This window comes from Melanotaenia boesemani, chromosome 6 (genome assembly GCF_017639745.1).
Source record: "Melanotaenia boesemani isolate fMelBoe1 chromosome 6, fMelBoe1.pri, whole genome shotgun sequence".
In the NCBI taxonomy this organism is placed as follows: domain Eukaryota; kingdom Metazoa; phylum Chordata; class Actinopteri; order Atheriniformes; family Melanotaeniidae; genus Melanotaenia; species Melanotaenia boesemani.
This window is the reverse complement of record NC_055687.1, coordinates 1,006,505-1,030,646: the sequence shown is the minus strand read 5'-3', so window position 1 is coordinate 1,030,646 and position 24,142 is coordinate 1,006,505. Positions and strand designations below refer to the sequence as shown.

Genomic DNA, 24,142 nt, shown 5'->3' with positions numbered 1-24,142 from the left:
CAAATAAAAAATGATCAAATTAATTTAATAAATGTACCTATATTTCAATATAAAATAATATATAAACATCAGGGCTGTCAAATTAATCCCAGTTTACAAATAAATCATGATTAATCACCATTTTACCTGAAATCTGCACGTTTTTACTGCATCGTATCACCAGAGCGAGCCCATGCTACAAAGAATTACTGTTAACTGTTAACTGACCTTCTCCTGGGTAAATGTCAGATGTCCCAGGGTATGTAAATGCAGCATGTAATGAGCTTCTATATGTTGGTCTAAACCACATATGTCAAACTGGTCCGGCAAAGGGCCGTGTGGCTGCAGGTTTTTGTTCCAACCAAGCAGCAGCACACCAGATTTGACTGATTCAATCAACTGATCTCAGTCTTCAGACAGCTGATTGGTCAAACTGTGTGCTCTTGGCTGGCTGGAACAAAAACCTGCAGCCACACGGCCCTTTGCTGGACCAGTTTGACATGCCTGGTAAACCATCTCTACCACATTCTAGATCATAATGCAGTGTTCATACACCATTATCTCACCAACTAGAGCAAGTAAACTCCCCATCCACGCTCAGAGCCAGTAAACTCCCCATCCACGCTCGGAGCCAGTAAACTCCCCATCCACGCTCGGAGCCAGTAAACTCCCCATCCACGCTCGAGCAAGTAAACTCCCCATCCATGCTCGGAGCCAGTAAACTCCCCATCCACGCTCGGAGCCAGTAAACTCCCCATCCACGCTCGGAGCCAGTAAACTCCCCATCCACGCTCGAGCAAGTAAACTCCCCATCCACGCTCGGAGCCAGTAAACTCCCGATCCACGCTCGGAGCCAGTAAACTCCCAATCCACGCTCGAGCAAATAAACTCCCCATCCTTGCTCGGAGCCAGTAAACTCCCCATCCACGCTCTGAGCCAGTAAACTCCCAATCCACGCTCGAGCAAATAAACTCCCCATCCACGCTTGGAGCCAGTAAACTCCCCATCCATGCTTGGAGCCAGTAAACTCCCCATCCACGCTCGGAGCCAGTAAACTCCCCATCCACGCTCGGAGCCAGTAAACTCCCCATCCATGCTCGGAGCCAGTAAACTCCCGATCCACGCTCGGAGCCAGTAAACTCCCAATCCACGCTTGAGCAAATAAACTCCCCATCCACGCTCGGAGCCAGTAAACTCCCCATCCACGCTCGGAGCCAGTAAACTCCCCATCCACGCTCGGAGCCAGTAAACTCCCCATCCACGCTCGAGCAAGTAAACTCCCCATCCACGCTCGGAGCCAGTAAACTCCCCATCCACGCTTGAGCAAGTAAACTCCCCATCCACGCTCGGAGCCAGTAAACTCCCCATCCATGCTTGGAGCCAGTAAACTCCCCATCCACGCTCGGAGCCAGTAAACTCCCCATCCATGCTCGGAGCCAGTAAACTCCCGATCCACGCTCGGAGCCAGTAAACTCCCAATCCACGCTCGAGCAAATAAACTCCCCATCCACGCTCGGAGCCAGTAAACTCCCCATCCACGCTCGGAGCCAGTAAACTCCCCATCCACGCTCGAGCAAGTAAACTCCCCATCCACGCTCGGAGCCAGTAAACTCCCCATCCACGCTTGAGCAAGTAAACTCCCCATCCACGCTTGAGCAAGTAAACTCCCCATCCACGCTCGGAGCCAGTAAACTCCCCATCCACGCTCGAGCAAGTAAACTCCCCATCCACGCTCGGAGCCAGTAAACTCCCCATCCACGCTTGAGCAAGTAAACTCCCCATCCACGCTTGAGCAAGTAAACTCCCCATCCACGCTCGGAGCCAGTAAACTCCCCATCCACGCTCGAGCAAGTAAACTCCCCATCCACGCTCGGAGCCAGTAAACTCCCCATCCACGCTTGGAGCCAGTAAACTCCCCATCCACGCTCGGAGCCAGTAAACTCCCCATCCACGCTCGAGCAAGTAAACTCCCCATCCACGCTCGGAGCCAGTAAACTCCCCATCCACGCTCGGAGCCAGTAAACTCCCCATCCACGCTCGAGCAAGTAAACTCCCCATCCACGCTCGGAGCCAGTAAACTCCCGATCCACGCTCGGAGCCAGTAAACTCCCAATCCACGCTCGGAGCCAGTAAACTCCCCATCCATGCTCGGAGCCAGTAAACTCCCGATCCACGCTCGGAGCCAGTAAACTCCCGATCCACGCTCAGAGCCAGTAAACTCCCAATCCACGCTCGAGCAAATAAACTCCCCATCCACGCTTGGAGCCAGTAAACTCCCCATCCACGCTCGGAGCCAGTAAACTCCCCATCCATGCTCGGAGCCAGTAAACTCCCCATCCACGCTCGGAGCCAGTAAACTCCCCATCCACGCTCGGAGCCAGTAACCTCCCCATCCATGCTCGGAGCCAGTAAACTCCCGATCCACGCTCGGAGCCAGTAAACTCCCAATCCACGCTCGAGCAAATAAACTCCCCATCCACGCTCGGAGCCAGTAAACTCCCCATCCACGCTCGGAGCAAGTAAACTCCCCATCCACGCTCGAAGCAAGTAAACTCCCCATCCACGCTCGAGCAAGTAAACTCCCCATCCACGCTCGGAGCCAGTAAACTCCCCATCCACGCTTGAGCAAGTAAACTCCCCATCCACGCTCGGAGCCAGTAAACTCCCCATCCACGCTCGAGCAAGTAAACTCCCAATCCACGCTCGGAGCCAGTAAACTCCCCATCCACTCTCGGAGCCAGTAAACTCCCCATCCACTCTCGGAGCCAGTAAACTCCCCATCCACGCTCGGAACCAGTAAACTCCCCATCCATGCTCGGAGCCAGTAAACTCCCCATCCACGCTCGGAGCCAGTAAACTCCCCATCCACGCTCGAAGCCAGTAAACTCCCCATCCACGCTCGGAGCCAGTAAACTCCCCGATCCACGCTTGAGCAAATAAACTCCCCATTGGCGCTCGGAGCCAGTAAACTCCCCCACGCTCGGAGCCAGTAAACTCCCCGATCCACGCTCGAGCAAATAAACTCCCCATCGGCGCTCGGAGCCAGTAAACTCCCCCACGCTCGGAGCTCGGGAACCCACGACATTAAAAACCTTATTTTACAGGAGACCAGATTATTCGGGATGAGTTTGACTTCTCTGGTTTAAATCCTGGGAATAAAAACTAAATGAGGTGGGAAAACTCGAGGAAACAAACACATGGACCCAGCTCACCTTTCCGCTGTTCTTTGGTGCGATGAGGAAGGTCAGGATCCGGTCGATCAGGTCCGAGTGGGTTCCTTTCTTCTCTAGATCCAGAACGGTGCAGGCCACCTTCAGCTTGCTGTTGGTGAGATTTGAGCTCCTAAAAGCAGAAAACAAACAGATGATGTTGTGCTCTGAGCTGCAACAACAACATCAGACGGTCTCAGAACCTACTTGAGGAGTTTTTCCCGTTTCCTGGCGTACTGTTCGCTGTCGGCGTGGAACGGAAAGCCGTTAAACAATCGCAGGTTCTTCTTTATGGACGCCATCTGGAAGAACAGGAGTCACATAACTTCAGATCAGGCTCTCTGAGGAGAAGTAGCCAGTAAAACAGGTTCATCACAGGAGGAGGAGGAAGAAGAAGCTATGTGCAGCTGATGTTCCAGAGAAGAAGACTGGAATGAAAGGAATTAGACTGGGAATATGACGAATGACATGGAGCGAAACTCCAGCTGAGGGAATGAGACTGGGGGTAAACCTTTTCCTGATGGGACCAACAGGTTAGATAATTCAGCATTCAATGATGTTTTCATGTTTTAGTTCAGACTCGAGCTCTTATGATGGTGTTATTTTATTCCACTGTCACTTTTCCTTTTTAAACACTGTGAGGTTTGTTTGTGTCAGATTCTATATGAGTAACTTTTTAGTTTTCATTCTTAGAAGGTAAGTTTGCTAAAAAAAAAAAGAAAAAAAAAAAAGGCAATTCAATCAAGGTCTACAGTACAATAAGCTTTAGTGCTAATTCTCATAAATACTTTCATCCTTTTTGTTTTGTGTTTGTTTTGGCTGCTGACCTCCCTTTGTTAATTATCTAACCTAAAAAACAATCACGTCTACCTTCGTTCTGACGTTCCTGACTCAACCAGGTGGAGGCAGGAAGAATTTCAGGAAGGACGTCAAGCGGAAGCAGCAGCTAGTGACCCTGAACATGTCTCAGTCGTCACCTCTGATAGGAACATACCTTTCCCGGTCTGTCGAACAGGATGGAGTGCAGAGGTTTCAGATCCGCCGGCTTCATCTTGTTGATCTGGTAGCTGGTTCGAGGAATTTCACCTAATTTATCTCCGCTGCCTGAAAACAAAGCGTCCGTCAGCAAACCCTCCATCTTAGCTGTGGTAGGTCACCAGCTGATGTTTACCGTCTCCGATCTTCAGCTTCTCTCTCTGCTTGGGCGCCTGGAAGTCCAGCCTCTCCACAGTCTTCTTTGCTCGCTTTCCTTCAATGATCTCGCCCACAGCTGCAACATCAGGATGTACACACCCATCACTCAGAGAATACTTCACTTAGTCCTGAGGTCTGTACGAAAAAGCGTGATTAACATACCCAGATATTTCTCCATTACCTGGGTGGACTTATCCAGATATTCAGGATCCTGATCAGCGGTACTACAAAGCTGCTTATCAACTCAGTAACTCAACCCATGGTTTTCTACCTTGATCAGAGCACGCTCACATAAAAGGGACGGAGTTTGCAGCATCTGGCCAATCGCAGACATGGAGAAACCCTGCAGAGCAGCTACTTCACCGTGGAGGAGCAGACCGTTATTCTTCACTAATATGAAGATTTAAACACATCATCCAGGTCAGAAGCAGCACTGTTGCCGTAGCAACAGCCAGGAAGGGATGGTGGCTCTGTTAATGTGTAAATGAAATCAGCAGCTAACACTAAGACTCCGGACTCTCACATTAGCAGCTAACACTAAGACTCCGGACTCTCACATTAGCAGCTAACGCTAAGACTCTGGACTCTCACATTAGCAGCTAACACTAAGACTCCGGACTCTCACATTAGCAGCTAACGCTAAGACTCTGGACTCTCACATTAGCAGCTAACACTAAGACTCTGGACTCTCACACTAGCAGCTAACACTAAGACTCTGGACTCTCACATTAGCAGCTAACACTAACACTCTGGACTCTCACATTAGCAGCTAACACCAAGACTCCGGACTCTCACATTAGCAGCTAACGCTAAGACTCTGGACTCTCACATTAGCAGCTAACACTAAGACTCTGGACTCTCACATTAGCAGCTAACACTAAGACTCTGGACTCTCACATTAGCAGCTAACACTAACACTCTGGACTCTCACATTAGCAGCTAACGCTAAGACTCTGGACTCTCACATTAGCAGCTAACACCAAGACTCCGGACTCTCACATTAGCAGCTAACGCTAAGACTCTGGACTCTCACATTAGCAGCTAACACTAAGACTCTGGACTCTCACATTAGCAGCTAACACTAACACTCTGGACTCTCACATTAGCAGCTAACGCTAAGACTCTGGACTCTCACATTAGCAGCTAACACCAAGACTCTGGACTCTCACATTAGCAGCTAACGCTAAGACTCTGGACTCTCACATTAGCAGCTAACGCTAAGACTCTGGACTCTCACATTAGCAGCTAACACCAAGACTCTGGACTCTCACATTAGCAGCTAATGCTAAGACTCTGGACTCTCACATTAGCAGCTAACACCAAGACTCTGGACTCTCACATTAGCAGCTAATGCTAAGACTCTGGACTCTCACATTAGCAGCTAATGCTAAGACTCTGGACTCTCACATTAGCACCTATCACAGTAAGACTCTGGACTCTCACATTAGCAGCTAACGCTAAGACTCTGGACTCTCACATTAGCAGCTAACGCTAAGACTCTGGACTCTCACATTAGCACCTATCACACTAAGACTCTGGACTCTCACATTAGCAGCTAACGCTAAGACTCTGGACTCTCACATTAGCAGCTAACACTAAGACTCTGGACTCTCACATTAGCAGCTAACACTAAGGGTGTGTCCCAAACCGCGCACTTCTATACTTCGAACACTACATTTAAGTGCTTAGTGCGCTGACACAGAAATTTCAGTAAAAACTCGGTGCACTGAAAGTACCCGGATGCTGCCCTAAACTCAGCCAAAAATCTAGTGCGAAACGATGGACACTACACGCACTAAACGGACGCCATCTTGCTGACGTAGCGGAAGGGGAGGGACTTTCAACCAGTTTTTCAGAGCTGGCAGCCACCGACTCAGCGGTACCGATGCAGGCAGAGGCTGTTTTCTACTGTTGTAAGTATGAAGTTATTTGATCATAATTCTAATATAAACTGCAGCATGCTTCTTATCTCTTCTATCCCTGATGACAGTTATGGATCTGATCATTTGTTGGAGGCTGCAGTAGAGTTAGCAACGTAAATGTTAGCAGTTTTAAAGCCGATTTCGCGGATCTAGATGGGCTATAAGTGTTAAAAAAGATTAATGCTATAGGTTCTGTATGTTTATTCATGATTGCTGAACCTCCAAATTAAGCACTGCGGGGTCTCTGGCGTAAACGAAATGGTCCTTGATCTGAAAACTGATTAGGAAACACAGCTGGTTAGAGAACCGGCCCGTTTCCATGGTACCGCTGACGAAGCCGTCGCCGATTGCAGACGCTTATCTAAAGTGATGTACAAAGTACCCATAAAGTACATAATAATGTTTGCTTTTATATAAACTTCCATTCTGTGTTCACCGAAGGTCACTGTGGCATCAAACTACCGAGCCAGCAGTGGCACTGAGGCATTTACCACCTGCGGGCTAGGACGCTGCTGTGGAGAAGAGGAGGTGGCAAGAGAGAAATGTTTTAATAAAAATTTTAAATAAAATGTTTTCTGCATCCCTGTTTTAGCGTCTTCATTACTGCATTTCATATTTTAAATGATGATTTCTAGTAAAATCGGTTTCCTGTTGCCAGACGTGAACGTATCAGTGTAAACACCAATAAAAACAAATGTATAATGTAAAGTACTTTAATTCAGTTAAGATATCTTTGCTTATTTAAAAGCTGTTTTAGCATAAAAGTATGACATGCAAACAGGTATGTTGACGTGATTTTGGATTTTGGAAGAAAAAAAAAGTATATTAACAGAGCGGCGCTGCTAAGCTGGTACGTCACTACCGGTAAGTGCAAAACGTTAGTGCTCAATTTGGATCAGGACTTACCCACGATAGTGTGCACTACAGAAGGTAGTGCTTAGTGCGCACTACGCACTACCTTCCAGTGCACTCATGTAAGTGCGCGGTTTGAGACACACTCTAACACTCTGGACTCTCACATTAGCAGCTAACGCTAAGACTCTGGACTCTCACATTAGCAGCTAACACCAAGACTCTGGACTCTCACATTAGCAGCTAACGCTAAGACTCTGGACTCTCACATTAGCAGCTAACGCTAAGACTCTGGACTCTCACATTAGCAGCTAACACCAAGACTCTGGACTCTCACATTAGCAGCTAATGCTAAGACTCTGGACTCTCACATTAGCAGCTAACACCAAGACTCTGGACTCTCACATTAGCAGCTAATGCTAAGACTCTGGACTCTCACATTAGCACCTATCACACTAAGACTCTGGACTCTCACATTAGCAGCTAACGCTAAGACTCTGGACTCTCACATTAGCAGCTAACGCTAAGACTCTGGACTCTCACATTAGCAGCTAATGCCAAGACTCTGGACTCTCACATTAGCAGCTAATGCTAAGACTCTGGACTCTCACATTAGCAGCTAACACCAAGACTCTGGACTCTCACATTAGCAGCTAATGCTAAGACTCTGGACTCTCACATTAGCAGCTAATGCTAAGACTCTGGACTCTCACATTAGCACCTATCACACCAAGACTCCGGACTCTCACATTAGCAGCTAACGCTAAGACTCTGGACTCTCACATTAGCAGCTAACACTAAGACTCTGGACTCTCACATTAGCAGCTAACACTAACACTCTGGACTCTCACATTAGCAGCTAACGCTAAGACTCTGGACTCTCACATTAGCAGCTAACACCAAGACTCTGGACTCTCACATTAGCAGCTAACGCTAAGACTCTGGACTCTCACATTAGCAGCTAACGCTAAGACTCTGGACTCTCACATTAGCAGCTAACACCAAGACTCTGGACTCTCACATTAGCAGCTAATGCTAAGACTCTGGACTCTCACATTAGCAGCTAATGCTAAGACTCTGGACTCTCACATTAGCACCTATCACACTAAGACTCTGGACTCTCACATTAGCAGCTAACGCTAAGACTCTGGACTCTCACATTAGCAGCTAACGCTAAGACTCTGGACTCTCACATTAGCACCTATCACACTAAGACTCTGGACTCTCACATTAGCAGCTAACGCTAAGACTCTGGACTCTCACATTAGCAGCTAACACTAAGACTCTGGACTCTCACATTAGCAGCTAACACTAAGGGTGTGTCCCAAACCGCGCACTTCTATACTTCGAACACTACATTTAAGTGCTTAGTGCGCTGACACAGAAATTTCAGTAAAAACTCGGTGCACTGAAAGTACCCGGATGCTGCCCTAAACTCAGCCAAAAATCTAGTGCGAAACGATGGACACTACACGCACTAAACGGACGCCATCTTGCTGACGTAGCGGAAGGGGAGGGACTTTCAACCAGTTTTTCAGAGCTGGCAGCCACCGACTCAGCGGTACCGATGCAGGCAGAGGCTGTTTTCTACTGTTGTAAGTATGAAGTTATTTGATCATAATTCTAATATAAACTGCAGCATGCTTCTTATCTCTTCTATCCCTGATGACAGTTATGGATCTGATCATTTGTTGGAGGCTGCAGTAGAGTTAGCAACGTAAATGTTAGCAGTTTTAAAGCCGATTTCGCGGATCTAGATGGGCTATAAGTGTTAAAAAAGATTAATGCTATAGGTTCTGTATGTTTATTCATGATTGCTGAACCTCCAAATTAAGCACTGCGGGGTCTCTGGCGTAAACGAAATGGTCCTTGATCTGAAAACTGATTAGGAAACACAGCTGGTTAGAGAACCGGCCCGTTTCCATGGTACCGCTGACGAAGCCGTCGCCGATTGCAGACGCTTATCTAAAGTGATGTACAAAGTACCCATAAAGTACATAATAATGTTTGCTTTTATATAAACTTCCATTCTGTGTTCACCGTAGGTCACTGTGGCATCAAACTACCGAGCCAGCAGTGGCACTGAGGCATTTACCACCTGCGGGCTAGGACGCTGCTGTGGAGAAGAGGAGGTGGCAAGAGAGAAATGTTTTAATAAAAATTTTAAATAAAATGTTTTCTGCATCCCTGTTTTAGCGTCTTCATTACTGCATTTCATATTTTAAATGATGATTTCTAGTAAAATCGGTTTCCTGTTGCCAGACGTGAACGTATCAGTGTAAACACCAATAAAAACAAATGTATAATGTAAAGTACTTTAATTCAGTTAAGATATCTTTGCTTATTTAAAAGCTGTTTTAGCATAAAAGTATGACATGCAAACAGGTATGTTGACGTGATTTTGGATTTTGGAAGAAAAAAAAAGTATATTAACAGAGCGGCGCTGCTAAGCTGGTACGTCACTACCGGTAAGTGCAAAACGTTAGTGCTCAATTTGGATCAGGACTTACCCACGATAGTGTGCACTACAGAAGGTAGTGCTTAGTGCGCACTACGCACTACCTTCCAGTGCACTCATGTAAGTGCGCGGTTTGAGACACACTCTAACACTCTGGACTCTCACATTAGCAGCTAACGCTAAGACTCTGGACTCTCACATTAGCAGCTAACACCAAGACTCTGGACTCTCACATTAGCAGCTAACGCTAAGACTCTGGACTCTCACATTAGCAGCTAACGCTAAGACTCTGGACTCTCACATTAGCAGCTAACACCAAGACTCTGGACTCTCACATTAGCAGCTAATGCTAAGACTCTGGACTCTCACATTAGCAGCTAACACCAAGACTCTGGACTCTCACATTAGCAGCTAATGCTAAGACTCTGGACTCTCACATTAGCAGCTAACACCAAGACTCTGGACTCTCACATTAGCAGCTAACGCTAAGACTCTGGACTCTCACATTAGCAGCTAACACCAAGACTCTGGACTCTCACATTAGCAGCTAATGCTAAGACTCTGGACTCTCACATTAGCACCTATCACACTAAGACTCTGGACTCTCACATTAGCAGCTAACGCTAAGACTCTGGACTCTCACATTAGCAGCTAACGCTAAGACTCTGGACTCTCACATTAGCAGCTAACACCAAGACTCTGGACTCTCACATTAGCAGCTAATGCTAAGACTCTGGACTCTCACATTAGCAGCTAACACCAAGACTCTGGACTCTCACATTAGCAGCTAATGCTAAGACTCTGGACTCTCACATTAGCAGCTAATGCTAAGACTCTGGACTCTCACATTAGCACCTATCACACTAAGACTCTGGACTCTCACATTAGCAGCTAACGCTAAGACTCTGGACTCTCACATTAGCAGCTAACGCTAAGACTCTGGACTCTCACATTAGCAGCTAACACCAAGACTCTGGACTCTCACATTAGCAGCTAACCCTATAATTTGTAAGCTCTCACATTAGCAAATGCTAAGACCGCGGGCTCTCACAGTAGCATCCAATGCTAGGACCGTGGGCGCCGCCACGTTCCACGACAGGAAGTGATGTCACCATGCACATATGTACTTTATAAATCGGACATGGTCATTTAAAGCCACATTTCCTCTAGAACAGGTTTCCACTTCGTCTTTTTATCAAACAGGAAACAGTCGGATGCTATTTGCCTCTGGTTTCCATGAAGACATGCCATAGCTGCTCTGTGTGCACAGCAGTCAGCACACACGCAGACACGTGCGCGCGCACACACAGGTTTCCGTCAGAGGACAGAGTCCACGTGTGGGAAAACACGTCAACCATCTGGAAATCAGACAGAAAGATGGGTTTTCTAGATTCTCTCAGCAGGTGGAGATGGAAGCATGTTGCTCCAAGGAGGAGCAGACGAGGATTTCTCCTGCTCTGTCTTACGCTGATAGCATCACGGTCGTCATGGCGACGTCACAGTGGAACAAGCTGGATCTACGTCATTGTAGGAATTGCTGAGTCGTATTCCGGCTTTAATTGGAGCCAGAATTCTGTGTAGGTTTTATTGACGTCAGCACGTATCTGAGATGTGAACTTTCAGAATATTTAGAGCGACTCCGCTGGATGAAAAGCTTCATCAGGACATTTAAAAAGTCCTGAATGTTTCCATCACAGCGTTTCTGGCTGGAAATTTGGAAAACACTGAATTGTTCCGGTGTTTCAGACATGCATGTAGATGCGTCAGATCAGATTATTACAGTAATCCGATTACCCCCAAATTTTCCAGTAAATAATAATAATAATAATAAATCTTTATTTGTATAGCACTTTTAAAAAACAAGGTTTACAAAGTGTTGAACAGCACACAGCAAAGTAAGATAATAAAATCAACAAAGATACATTCACGAGTACGAGTACATGTGAGATAAAACACATTTAGCCTGGACTTTTTCCATCTTCTCTCATTTTGCCTGCAAATCCTCTTTAACAACTGGGTGTGTTCATTGAGTCCGGGTTGGGAAATTAAGTTACGCTTTCTCTCTTTAAAAGGAGCAACAATATTTAAAATAGAGTTTGAGGTTTGATAAAAAAAAAAAAGAGACCAGCTCTACCAGGATAAAATCTGTGTTACAAGCAGTCGAGGAGGCTGAGGTAAAAAGTTGAGAAAACCTAGAGGCAGAAGAGGAGTAAAAACACAAGATCGGAAAGGTAAACCCTGAGTAACAGAGTTTGGAGATAAAATAACATTGAATAAAACTGCTTTGTGATCAGAAACACAGATTTCCTTAGTTAAAAAGTTGCCTGGGCTGAGACCAAACGATAAAACCAAGTCCAGTGTTTGGCCCGTAGAGTGAGTGGGAAAGTGAACCGCTTGTGTTAAATTAAAGGAGTCGATAATTTCATAAAATCAGAAGTAAAAGATTGAGAAGGGCAACAGACGTGAATATTAAAATCTCAACACTGTTGTAGAGGGACATACACTGGGATAACAGGTCAGCGGATTCATGAATAAAAGCTTTATTGGGTTTCGGGGTTCTATACGCACGTTGACAAGTGACGTCACGCCCACGTGCTCATTAACCCAGTTTCTAGTTGGAGGGAGAAAAGCCGGTGCCCTCCACTGTTAGAAGATGTGAAGTTAACAGCAAGTTACGCTAAATCTAAATCTCGCCCTGAAATATTATTAAATCAGTGTGGTTAACATGTGTAGCTGTAGGCTGCACAAACAGACGAAAGAAGGACAGTCATGTCAAATTTCATAGGTTTCCAGCGGATGTAAACGCAGAAAGCAGTGGATAACAGCCATGAGGAGAATGCGCTGGATATGAATTCTTACTCTGCTTTGCATGTGCAGTGGGCAGACACTACGTGACCTTTTAATTTGTCCAAGCAGATCCACACCTGATGCTTCCGTTTCTTGTCGGTTATCTTCTGCGATGGCATTACGGCACACTTTAAGAAACACACTACGTTCATGTGTTCATTGCTGTGGTAAAATATCTGCCCCACATGTCCAGACACAAAGACGTTATAGCCATCTAGTGACTTGTATGCCTTCATCGCCTCTGCTGTATAAACTCCTGGCATGTTAATGAGGTAGTTGTAGAAATCGCCAAACTGAACTGGCGGTCATTTCTGAGGACTGTCAACCCATTGATCGTCAGCTATTTTAAATGGGTCTGTAAGCTTTTCATTAAATACAGTTAGCTTTGCACTGTACTGCACAAAGATGATCTAAACTAGTAATACCTAAATCTTTACTTTTCATTATGTGAACAGATTTGGTCAAAATGACGACATACTTGTACCCTACAATGTTTTGGTCATCACGAAAGCAAATCTTTTCGCCCTCCAGCGTAGTGAGCATGCGCGGGATTACCGGACGTAAATAATAACATTCAACCAGCGTATAAATAACTAAAACAAACACGGGCTCTTTACACCATGTGATAAAACACAGATGCTCAAATGAGATAAAACGGTTGTAGGGACCAGGAGTACATTTAAAGTTGTTCTTATAAATGGCAGCAACCCCCCCTCCGTCTCCAGACAGTCTTGGTTGATGAAGGAATGAGTAGTCGGGGGGGTTGCTTCAATGAGTGGTGAGCAGTCTTCTTGAGTTAGCCAGTTCTCTGGTAAAACCAAAAAGTCCAAGTAATTGCTGGTAATAAAATGGTGGCAAATGAATGTTTTGTTGTTGATGGATCTGATATTTAAAAGTCAAAGTTTATTGGAGTGGAGCAGGGTGACGAGGGACAGAGAGGAACGGTGATAAGGCCGGGAGGAGAAGCTTCTCTGGGGATGAACTGCCTGTAAGGACGCAGGTTGGTGATGACAGTGATGCTGTGTGAAGAGGGCTGCATGGGGAACTGGGTTGAGGGGGGAGGGGGTTGTTGTGGAAATTTCATATATTCACTTTAATATTGTACTATACTGATCACTCTCAAGGTAAACAGATTGTTTAAGTTCTTGGTAACAGAGATAATGCTGAGTGGCCTTAGAGCAGTTCACACTGACCTGTGTGACTTATCTGATACTAGCCAGATACCTTCAGGATGACCCAGCAGGGCATCCTGCCTTAATGTCAATGGGGTTGTTTATGTGCTCAATAAAATGCAAAAGCTCATTAGGTTTGCTGAAGTGTCTAATCCTGTGTGAGGAACAATCTCTTTGTTTTTATCTTACAAGATATATGATGTGCTGTGACGTGATCATTCTGCTTGAAAGATGCTGCTTGTGTGTTTCTTATCAGATTCTCTTCAGATCTCTGTGCTGTCAGACCTCTGAACAGTCTCTTGAATTGCAATTCTATTCTTTATATTTTAATTCTGTGTTCAATAATCTTGTAATCATTCTTCACTTCAGAACCAGACTCCTCATCCTTGACAGAGTAACTTTTTGCCTCTATAGGGTGAAGTGGGAGCAGAGGGGGTTTCAAGTCAATTTTCTTTATGAGTCTGAACAGCATGCATGATGTTGTAAGTTAAAAACCGGTTCCCTAGTGAACTGAGGTGGAGACCATCCGCCCTGAAAAAGGCTGAACTAGTCCAGAAGAGGTTAAAGTTGTCAATAAAACCAAAGTGGTAAGTAGAGGAGGTTTGCTGGAGCCATGAGTGGAGCGATAACATCCTGCTAAACCACCGAACCCACGACCCAGCGAGGGAATCGGACCAGAGATAAAAACAGACTTACCACAAGCTGATGAAAACTCAAAGAGGTCCTTAAACTCTAACTTTGTCATTTCAGACGTGCAGTCATTAGTCCCTAAGAGGATAATCACCCGGTTGATAGTGGGGGCCGCTGCCTGCAGCAGCCCCGGTAGTTTTTCCAGCAAAATGCGCATAGTAGCTCCGGGAAAACAGCAAGTGGAGGATTAAAAAATCTACAGTACCGTGTTATGGAGTCACCCACTAGAAGTGTTGTGGGTGAGAACAGGGGCCGAGGCGGAGGGGAGAGATGCTGTGACGAGTCCGAGGACCGAGACAGTGGAGGCGAGGAAGGTGGCTGCTGGACGGCTGTGGTGTCCTGTTCAGAGCTCCGAGGCCGGAGGCAGCGACGATGGTGCGGGGCAGAGCAGGGGACCGTTGTAGAGAAGGGCCAGCGACTCACGGGAGGGCTCCCCGCTGTATCAGAATGAGAAAACCCTCCAGAGCGCCTGATGACAGCCTTCTTTAACAGTCTGCGGCGAGAGGAGGAAGCCGCTGCCCGAGCTGAGTCCCGCTGCCTCGGTCTGCGTTGTCAGGGAACCACTGGCCCGCTGTGGTGGGGACCGGTCCAGCGTGGCAGCCACGGCAGCCACCTGGGTGCCGTCGGTCTGGGATGGAGGGTTCAGATCCTTTGTCTCAGGCTCAGGAACAGCGGGACGGGCCGAGGCTTCATCCATCAGGGCGGCGAAACGGTTGGAGAGGCTCAAACCTTCCCAGCTTTTTCCCACAGACCACTGCGTCAGCCCAGGAGGATCGGTTGTTAGGGGTAGAGCAGGATGAAGGTCGGGGACAAGAAAGAGGGTCCCATACAACAGTGTCCTGGAGTGTAGTGACGGAGGTAATGTTCTGCGATTGTTTAAAGGCTATGTCCATGACTTGTGAGAGGAGGATGTCTTTCTGTCTGAGTCCATCTGAAAGCTGTTTGATGTCCTCCTTTAAGTCCGCAATAGTTTTATTTGTTTTCAGGCGGTAATTTGTTCCTCGGTGTGCATGGCAGCTAAAAACAAGCAGGCTAGCAAGTAAATGCACTTACTGTTTTATAAAAAAATTATCTAAGGATGTTTTTTATATTCAAGAAAATAGCTGGTGTTACACAGTTAGCTGGAAATGAATCGATATCCAATCAGATTTAATTGAAATCAAATCAAAATAGGCTGGAAATTAGTGACCATACCCAGCCACAGTGCATATGTTCTGTATTTATGAAACAGAATACATTGACTCCTTAAATATGTTGTATTTTCTTTATGTTTGCTCAAACTCTCCGGCCCCTTATTTCCCCTCAGATTCATGAACTAGCCCGGATCTAAAGGATGCACCTTCCTCTCTGAGCCTCCTCTCACCATCCACCACCAACATGCCCCGCCCATTTTCCAAGAGATCTGATTGGGCAGGATGTGGAGCTTTTATACTCGCTGATCTCTGATCCAGAACAGAACCTGATCCGGAGCAGGCTAGCTGTTCGGCCTAAGTTACCATGGTGATTTACCCGGTGAGAAGTGAACCAGCTTCGTAGAAACCCCCGAAGTTTGCTCCATAAGAGAAAATCCAGCTTAGTCGTACAGGCCTCAGATCATCTCAGAGACGGTGAAGATTCAGATGACAGATTCTTCTTACCGGATATTTTGGAGCTGGCTTTGTTCCGACTCGACTCGTCTTCCTGCTGATCCTCAACATCCTCCTCAGACATCGCAGAGCTGTCCATCGCTTCCACGTCCGTCATGTCTGCCGTCGTCACTTAAACCTGAAGGAAGAACAAGTTTACATCCTGTCAGGTCTTCATACAAATATGTGAACAGATGTCACAGAAACCAGCCATAGAGGAGCATTATTTTTCTTCTTTTCACACACACATACAACTTTCTGCTCACTGGTTGATCTTTGGCTGCTCCTGATTGGACGTTACCGTCAATCTAAGCTCTCTGATTGGTGGAAAGTCTGACAGGATGTGGCTTCATCATCATGTCCAGGTCTAAATAGAGATAAAACTACATTTAGTGGCTGGATTGTAAACCATCAGGTGGAGGAAACAGGAAGAAACTCGTGGCTTCTCTTTCTGGAACAGTTCAGTTCTTAAACCACAGCAAAGATAAGAAACTTTATTAAACTTAAGCTAGATTTTTTTCTTTTTCCCCTAATCCAGTTTTCATTTTTTATGTGAATCCAGTTTTTCCTTCAGTCAAATGTGGCTTCACTGTTTTTATACTAAACTGAATAAAATGTTAAAAGCCAGTTTTAAAGCAACTTGTAGGTTGTTTTGGAGACTGAACATGAGGAAACAAACACCTTGGAGGTGTTCGGAGGCCCGCAGTAATGTAGTCAGACCAACCCTGAGTTATAGAAGTGTTATTGTCACAGTACTGATTAACACCAGGAAATCTAACCATCGTTAACCAGATTTTCTCATAAAAACGACAGAATTAGAGACGAAGTCGGACAGCTCAGATCAGAGATGCGTTCACTGTGCAGTGGAAATTTCTGCTTCTTCATGTAAATAAAAGCATATGATCAGATTGTTATTCTTCTATCGTCTCCTGTTAGTGACGTTACTCCGTCGCCATAAACGTGCACGCAGATTGGCGCGCGGAAACTTGGTGTTAAGCTTAAAAACTGTTAGCCGGTAAGTTAGCCAGCCTAAGTTCCAGACTGAAACGTTAACTCCCGGTTCTGCTCCACCGCGGCACCCGGTGGGTTAGTTAACGGGCGTAACCGGTCAGCAGCTGAACTAAAACCAACCAGACGTTAACGTTTAATGAAGCTCTGCGGTCGGCTAGCACCTGCTAGCGCTGACGTTAGCCATAGCAATGTTCCGCTGCCCGTTAACCAGCGACATGTGTGACCAGAAGTGGACGCGGCAGCCGGGGCGTACAGATGGCTGAACAGCCAGAACGGAGACGGCCCACGGTACCGGAGAGCCAACCCACACTTTACCTGGATACGAAGGTTCGACTGAACCGAGGCGCGGATCATCTGTCACTTTCTTGTTTTTAATTTCATGATGGCGGTTTCTCAGATGGGCGGGGACTACTCGCGTCTGCTCCACTGATTGGACAAAGCATAGTGACGTAGCCTTGCGCTTTTTAGTGGCGGATCAAACCCTTTAACTCATTACCGCCCCCTGCTGTTGTTATGGTTACACAGCAGGACAGAGAAGAAGGGTAGCCCTGAGGACAGCATGAGATAGTCATGTTTTTAAACACACCTTTTTAACCAGACTTTTATTCTAATTGATATTTATTTCCAACTTAATTTAGCTTTTTAAAGTGTTAAAGAATTTTATTTTACTTTTAGTTGTGTTTTATACTTTTTAAATGTTCAAGTTTATGTTTTTTTTTTTTTTTTTTTTTTTTCATTTATATTTTCCTATTTCATGACAGATGCTTGGCGCTATCTAAATCCAGACACTCAAATGTTCACTTGGTTTAAACCAGACGGAACAGTTAAAACTAGATTAGACTACTGGCTTATCTCCAACACTAAACCTGACTCCGAAATAAAATGTATAATCTCAGCTGCACCACTAACTGATCACTGTCTGATTAGAATTAATGTTACACCATCAAATATGAGCCAAAAAATGAAAGGATATTGGAAATTCAACTCAAATCTCCTCAATCATGATCCTTATTGTCAAGAAATAAAAAGAACTATTAAAGACATAAATAGTGACTCATCACTCACAAGTTTTAGAGTCAAATGGGAATATTTAAAGTACAAAATACGTCAAATCTCCATCTCGTTCAGCAAGGTTTTAAGTAGGAACCCCAAACAAAATGAAATGCAAATTACTAAAGAAATCTGCAACATTTGCAATAAAACTTTATTAAATGAGGATGATAAACAAAGACTGACCGCTCTGCATTCTTCGCTGGACAGCATTTATACTAATAAAGCTAAAGGAGCTTTTATCCGTTCTCGGGCAAAATGGATAGAAGAAGGAGAAAAGAGCACGGCATACTTCTGTTGTCTAGAAAAAAGAAGACAGGAACGCGATAAAAACGTTAATAATTGATGACCAAGAATGCAGTGACCCAGCAAAGATCTCCAAAGCTATTTTCTAGTTTTATAGTCGATTATATTCCTCTTCCTATTCACAGGTTGCTACTGAAATTTTTTTGAATCAATCAAGGAACAGATCCCTAAGATTGATGAATGTTTTAAAAATATTTGTGATGCTGAAATTAAACTGGAAGAAGTGGAGAAAGCCCTGAATTGCCTTAAACTCGATAAATCCCCAGGCTCAGATGGTATAACGAGTAACTTTTACAAACATTTCTGGGATGACCTAAGTGATCTTTCATTAAATATGCTAAAAGAAATATGTAATACATTCATTTTACCAACTACAATGAAGCAAGGAGTCATCACCCTAATTCCCAAGCCTGGTAAAAACTGACAATCTCCGACCCATAACTCTCCTTAATAACGATTACAAACTGCTGACTCATATTTTTGCAAACAGACTTAGATTGGGGATTGAGGACATAGTTTCAGACTAACAGACTTAGATTGGGGATTGAGGACATAGTTTCAGACTAACAGACTTAGATTGGGGATTGAGGACATAGTTTCAGACTAACAGACTTAGATTGGGGATTGAGGACATAGTTTCAGACACTCATTCGGGTTTCATCAGGGGACGTTCAATACATAATAACATACGACTTGTACTAGATTTACTTGACTACAACTACCTAAAAGAAGACGAGAGTTTCATCCTTTTTTTGGACTTTTTTAAAGCTTTTGATTCGATTGAACACAATTTTATGTTTCATACACTAGAGCTATTAGGTTTTGGAGAACAATTTATAAACATAGTTAGATTAATTTATAAAGATACAAACAGTACAGTTCTTCTACAGCAGGGTACGTCACCTAGATTCCCTATTCAGAAAGGGATTAAACAAGGATGTCCTATTTCCCCGTTATTATTTATTATTGCTGCTGAGATGCTATCTATCCTTATAAAAAAATCAGATTTTGAAAAACTAACTTTACTTGATAAACAACTGACTATAAGCCAACTTGCAGATGAAACAGCCATATTTATGAAAAATAGCAGTCAACTTCCAAAAATCCTTGGGACTATAGATCTCTTCTCAAGCGCGTCTGGCCTAAAATTGAACCTTAATAAATGTGAACTTCTACCTATTCATGATTGCAATTTATCAACCATTCATTCCATCCCGGTGAAAACAACAATTAAGAATTTAGGTATACAAATTACTAAAAATATGGATTTACTAGCCAAACTTAGTATGTGGGGAAACCTGGAAAAATGTAAAGCCCATCTCAACTCTTGGTCTCAGAGGGAATTATCTATTATTGGTCAAACACTACTTACAAAAACTGAAACCATTTCTCGTTTCATTTACCAGCTCAATCACTAGCAGTTCCTAAAGAAGCAATTAAAGCGATAAACCAAGCAAACTTTAACTTCATCTGGAAAGGTAAAACACACTACTTAAAAAAGAGTATAATGGTCCAAAAATATGAAGAAGGTGGCATCAAGGCAATTGACTTTGAATGTATTAATGGCACTATCAAAATTAACTGGCTAAAACAATTTCTAAGGCAACCAAAACAAATTTGGTATCACATTCCCAATGAAATCTTTATGAAACTAGGCGACATTAATTTTCTCCTTAGCTGTGATTATGACCCAAAAAGACTCCCATACAAACTCCTCGTTTCATCAACAAACTCTTTAAACTTTACTGGAAAATGATTTACAAACATAATTTTAGTCCCCACAATATCCCAACATGGAACTGCAGATATATTCTATATAACCGCAAATCTCTGTTTATGCAAAACTGGTTAGAAAAAGGCATTTGGTCTATCTTACATCTGCTGGACTGTAATGGTAACTTGCTCTCATTTGAGGATTTTAGTGCTAAATTTAAGATCTCAGACAAATCTCAGTACAAAACGGTTTTTATCGCTATACCTAAACAGACCCTTCTATTGACATCTCAATTGTACAAAATTGGAGCTGCTCCAAATTTTCCTTCGCTTTTGGTGCAGGGAAAGAACTTGTTTGATTCTAAATTAAATAACCTCACTATTAGACATATTTTTAACAAAGAACTCTTTCCATTCTCCACATCTCATGATTTACTCTCTAAGTTCTTTTCCAAAAGAGATATAGAATATCTGAGATCCTTTTTCTTTAATGCTCCCGTTGCTCCAAGAGCCAAGGAAATTCATTTTAAATTCCTCAGTGGAATTTATCCTTCATGTGATTTTCTTTATAGCCGTTCTGGTTTTGACTGTAATAATTGTTTATTCTGTTTCAATCACACTGAAACCACAGATCACATGTTCTGTGAATGTATCTTCACCAGTGCCTTTTGGGCAGACTTATTTCATTGGTTATCTAAATTTCTGCCTGTTCCTGTTCTAAAAAGAGAAAATGTTTTATTTGGATTCATGGTTAAAAATAACTGTCACAATATGTTGATCAACTCCATAGTAATACTTGGAAAGTTTTTCATACACAAGAACAGGTTTATGAAATCCATACCCACATTCTTTACTTTTCACAAAGAGTTAAACCAGTATTTCTATTCTCTAAGTCACAAGCGCTGAGTCTTAGAAGCGCTACGTATATTTAAAAATCCCTAGCCCCCCTCCCTTTTTATTTTTTATTTTTTTGTATGTATTTACTTATTTATTTTTTCTTTTCTTTTCAAATCTATCTCTATCTCTTGTTTTTGCGCATCCCTTATGCGCCTGTTGCATTTGTATTTGACGTTGTCTGCCAGCATGTTGAACATTTATTCTGTTCTGATTGTATTCAACACACTTTGAAATAAAGTTTTAGTCTGGATTTTTTTTTCTGTAACATACTTTGAGCTAAAAAAATGTATAAAATGTGCTAATACAACAATATTTAATAAGTGAATAAATATGACAAAAATGCAATCAAAATATGTTTTTAAATGTCCAAATTTATTTGTTCACTTATTTCTGCTTATATATTTTTTTATTTGTGTGGTTTTAAGATAAAAACGTAGAGTATGACAGAAAGCTTCTCCACGAGGGTTCAGACTGGGATGAGGAATAAATATGACCAAATATTCACTTGAAGCTCCTTAGAACTGGACCGACTCTGGTTCTGGTTCAGATTCTAGGTTTATATGTATGTTTCAGTTAATCTCTGCAGCTGCTTCCTGTTTTACTGGAGAGACAGAAAGACGTGAGGGATTCTGGCCTGCAGGCTTTTCTCTGGACTTTGCAAACATTTTGAATCTGGAACAGAAGGTCTGACGTCTTCATCTCGTTAATGTTCACACAAACTGCTGCAGCATCTCCAAGAGACCACCAGACCAGTTCTGAGACCTTCAGACAGCAGACCAGTTGTGGGACCTGGTCAGTTCTCAGACATCTGAGACCATCTGATAAGACTCTGCAGCAGGTCCAGGAAACAGCCAGATGTATAGGATGTTGCAGCTCTGATCAGGTTCAGGGTCCAGAATAAGGTACAAACAACATGAGTCTGTTTTCAGTAAGACCAGATCCTGAAGCAGGGACCCTAATGGACAGAAGACCAGATTCTCAAGCAGGGATCCTGATGGAGGGAAGACCAGATCAAGAAGCAGTGATCTTTCAGTAAACGGACACATGGTGGTGCTCTGGGAGCAGCCAGCTGATTTAAGAAACTGGAGCAGCCTTTTAAGTTTCCTAAAGTTTGCTTCAGAAGCTGTTGTTGCCTAGCAACAGCAACCACTATGGGGGGTGATTAATGCCCTCATCACTGAGCTGGACTAGACAAGCCAGACTCCGTACAGATTACACCATCAGCAATAACGAATTCAAAACCTAGTTCTGGACCGTCAGAGCTCCACCCTCTGAAATCAAAAACAATATGCATAAAATGAATGAATGAACGAACGAACGAACGAATAAATAAATAAATATAGACCTCAGGAAATGAGATGTCAACCAATCAGATCTGCATGTCAGGTCTGTCTGAGCTGAGAATTCATGGGCTTCATCGTCTGTATTCTTCATTCTACATATAAAATCACTCACTAAACAGGATCCATGTCAGCAGGAACAAACACAGAACCAAAGTATTCAGCTTTATTTAAAACAAAATTTGGAGAAATCAGAGACGCAAAAGGAACAAAGAATAAAAGCCTGAAAGGGTGACGAGGATCTGATGCCAGACCACAGAGATGAATCCGCTCTGACCGACTTCTCCGTGAATGAAACATTCGGCCAAATAGAAGGTGACACTACAGATGTTCAAAATGTTCCCCCAAAGAAAAACAGCTCTTTACAGAGGTTGAGTTATAAACTTTAGATTGATATTTAAATGAAAACATCTCCTCTGGATCATAAACAGCTGCTCCTCAGAATAAATAAATCACTAAATGGAGATAATCCAGCATCTGAGTAAAAGCTGCTGTAGTACCTGGTTAAGGAGAACAAGTGCAACTTTAAACACAACGAGACTAACTTTAAACACAACGAGACTAACTTTAAACACAACCAGAGTAACTACAAAACACAACCAGAGCAACTTTAAATGCAACCAGAGCCACTATAAACACAACCAGAGCAAATTTAAATGCAACCAGAGCCACTACAAACACAACCAAAGCAACTTTAAACACAACCAGAGTAACTACAAAACACAACCAGAGCAACTATAAACACAACCAGAGCAACTACAAAACACAACCAGAGCAACTTTAAATGCAACCAGAGCCACTATAAACACAACCAGAGCAACTTTAAACACAACCAGAGTAACTACAAAACACAACCAGAGCAACTATAAACACAACCAGAGCAACTATAAACACAACCAGAGCAACTACAAAACACAACCAGAGCAACTTTAAATGCAACCAGAGCCACTATAAACACAACCAGAGCAACTTTAAACACAACCAGAGTAACTACAAAACACAACCAGAGCAACTACAAAACACAATCAGAGCAACTATAAACACAACCAGAGTAACTACAAAACACAACCAGAGCAACTTTAAATGCAACCAGAGCCACTATAAACACAACCAGAGCAACTTTAAACACAACCAGAGTAACTACAAAACACAACCAGAGCAACTATAAACACAACCAGAGCAACTACAAAACACAACCAGAGCAACTTTAAATGCAACCAGAGCCACTATTAACACAACCAGAGCAACTTTAAACACAACCAGAGTAACTACAAAACACAACCAGAGCAACTACAAAACACAATCAGAGCAACTATAAACACAACCAGAGTAACTACAAAACACAACCAGAGCAACTACAAAAACAACCAGAGCAACTACAAAACACAACCAGAGCAACTATAAACACAACCAGAGCAACTTTAAATGCAACCAGAGCCACTATAAACACAACCAGAGCAACTTTAAACACAACCAGAGTAACTACAAAACACAACCAGAGCAACTATAAACACAACCAGAGCAACTTTAAATGCAACCAGAGCCACTATAAACACAACCAGAGCAACTTTAAACACAACCAGAGTAACTACAAAACACAACCAGAGCAACTATAAACACAACCAGAGCAACTATAAACACAACCAGAGCAACTACAAAACACAACCAGAGCAACTTTAAATGCAACCAGAGCCACTATAAACACAACCAGAGCAACTTTAAACACAACCAGAGTAACTACAAAACACAACCAGAGCAACTACAAAACACAATCAGAGCAACTATAAACACAACCAGAGTAACTACAAAACACAACCAGAGCAACTTTAAATGCAACCAGAGCCACTATAAACACAACCAGAGCAACTTTAAACACA

The 24,142-nt window shown here is 43.5% G+C and overlaps 1 protein-coding gene across 3 annotated transcripts in view; it reads right to left on the bottom strand.

Moving 5' to 3' along the window:
• The window catches only part of dek (DEK proto-oncogene), a 28,772-nt gene extending 11,261 nt beyond the window's left edge, over positions 1-17,511 (bottom strand). The window contains exons 1-6 of one of the 3 annotated variants that reach the window (XM_041987757.1): positions 17,275-17,511; positions 15,961-16,087; positions 4,360-4,458; positions 4,183-4,292; positions 3,396-3,490; positions 3,192-3,321 (exon numbers count right to left, since the gene is read on the bottom strand). In XM_041987757.1, the coding sequence (XP_041843691.1) occupies positions 3,192-3,321; positions 3,396-3,490; positions 4,183-4,292; positions 4,360-4,458; positions 15,961-16,066 (540 nt within the window). In that variant the 5' untranslated portion in view covers positions 16,067-16,087; positions 17,275-17,511. Of the gene's footprint in view, positions 1-3,191; positions 3,322-3,395; positions 3,491-4,182; positions 4,293-4,359; positions 4,459-15,960; positions 16,088-16,214; positions 16,235-17,274 lie in introns of those variants that run through there. The other 2 variants (XM_041987759.1, XM_041987758.1) reach the window with 2 other exon arrangements.
• Positions 17,512-24,142: the final 6,631 nt, after the last annotated feature.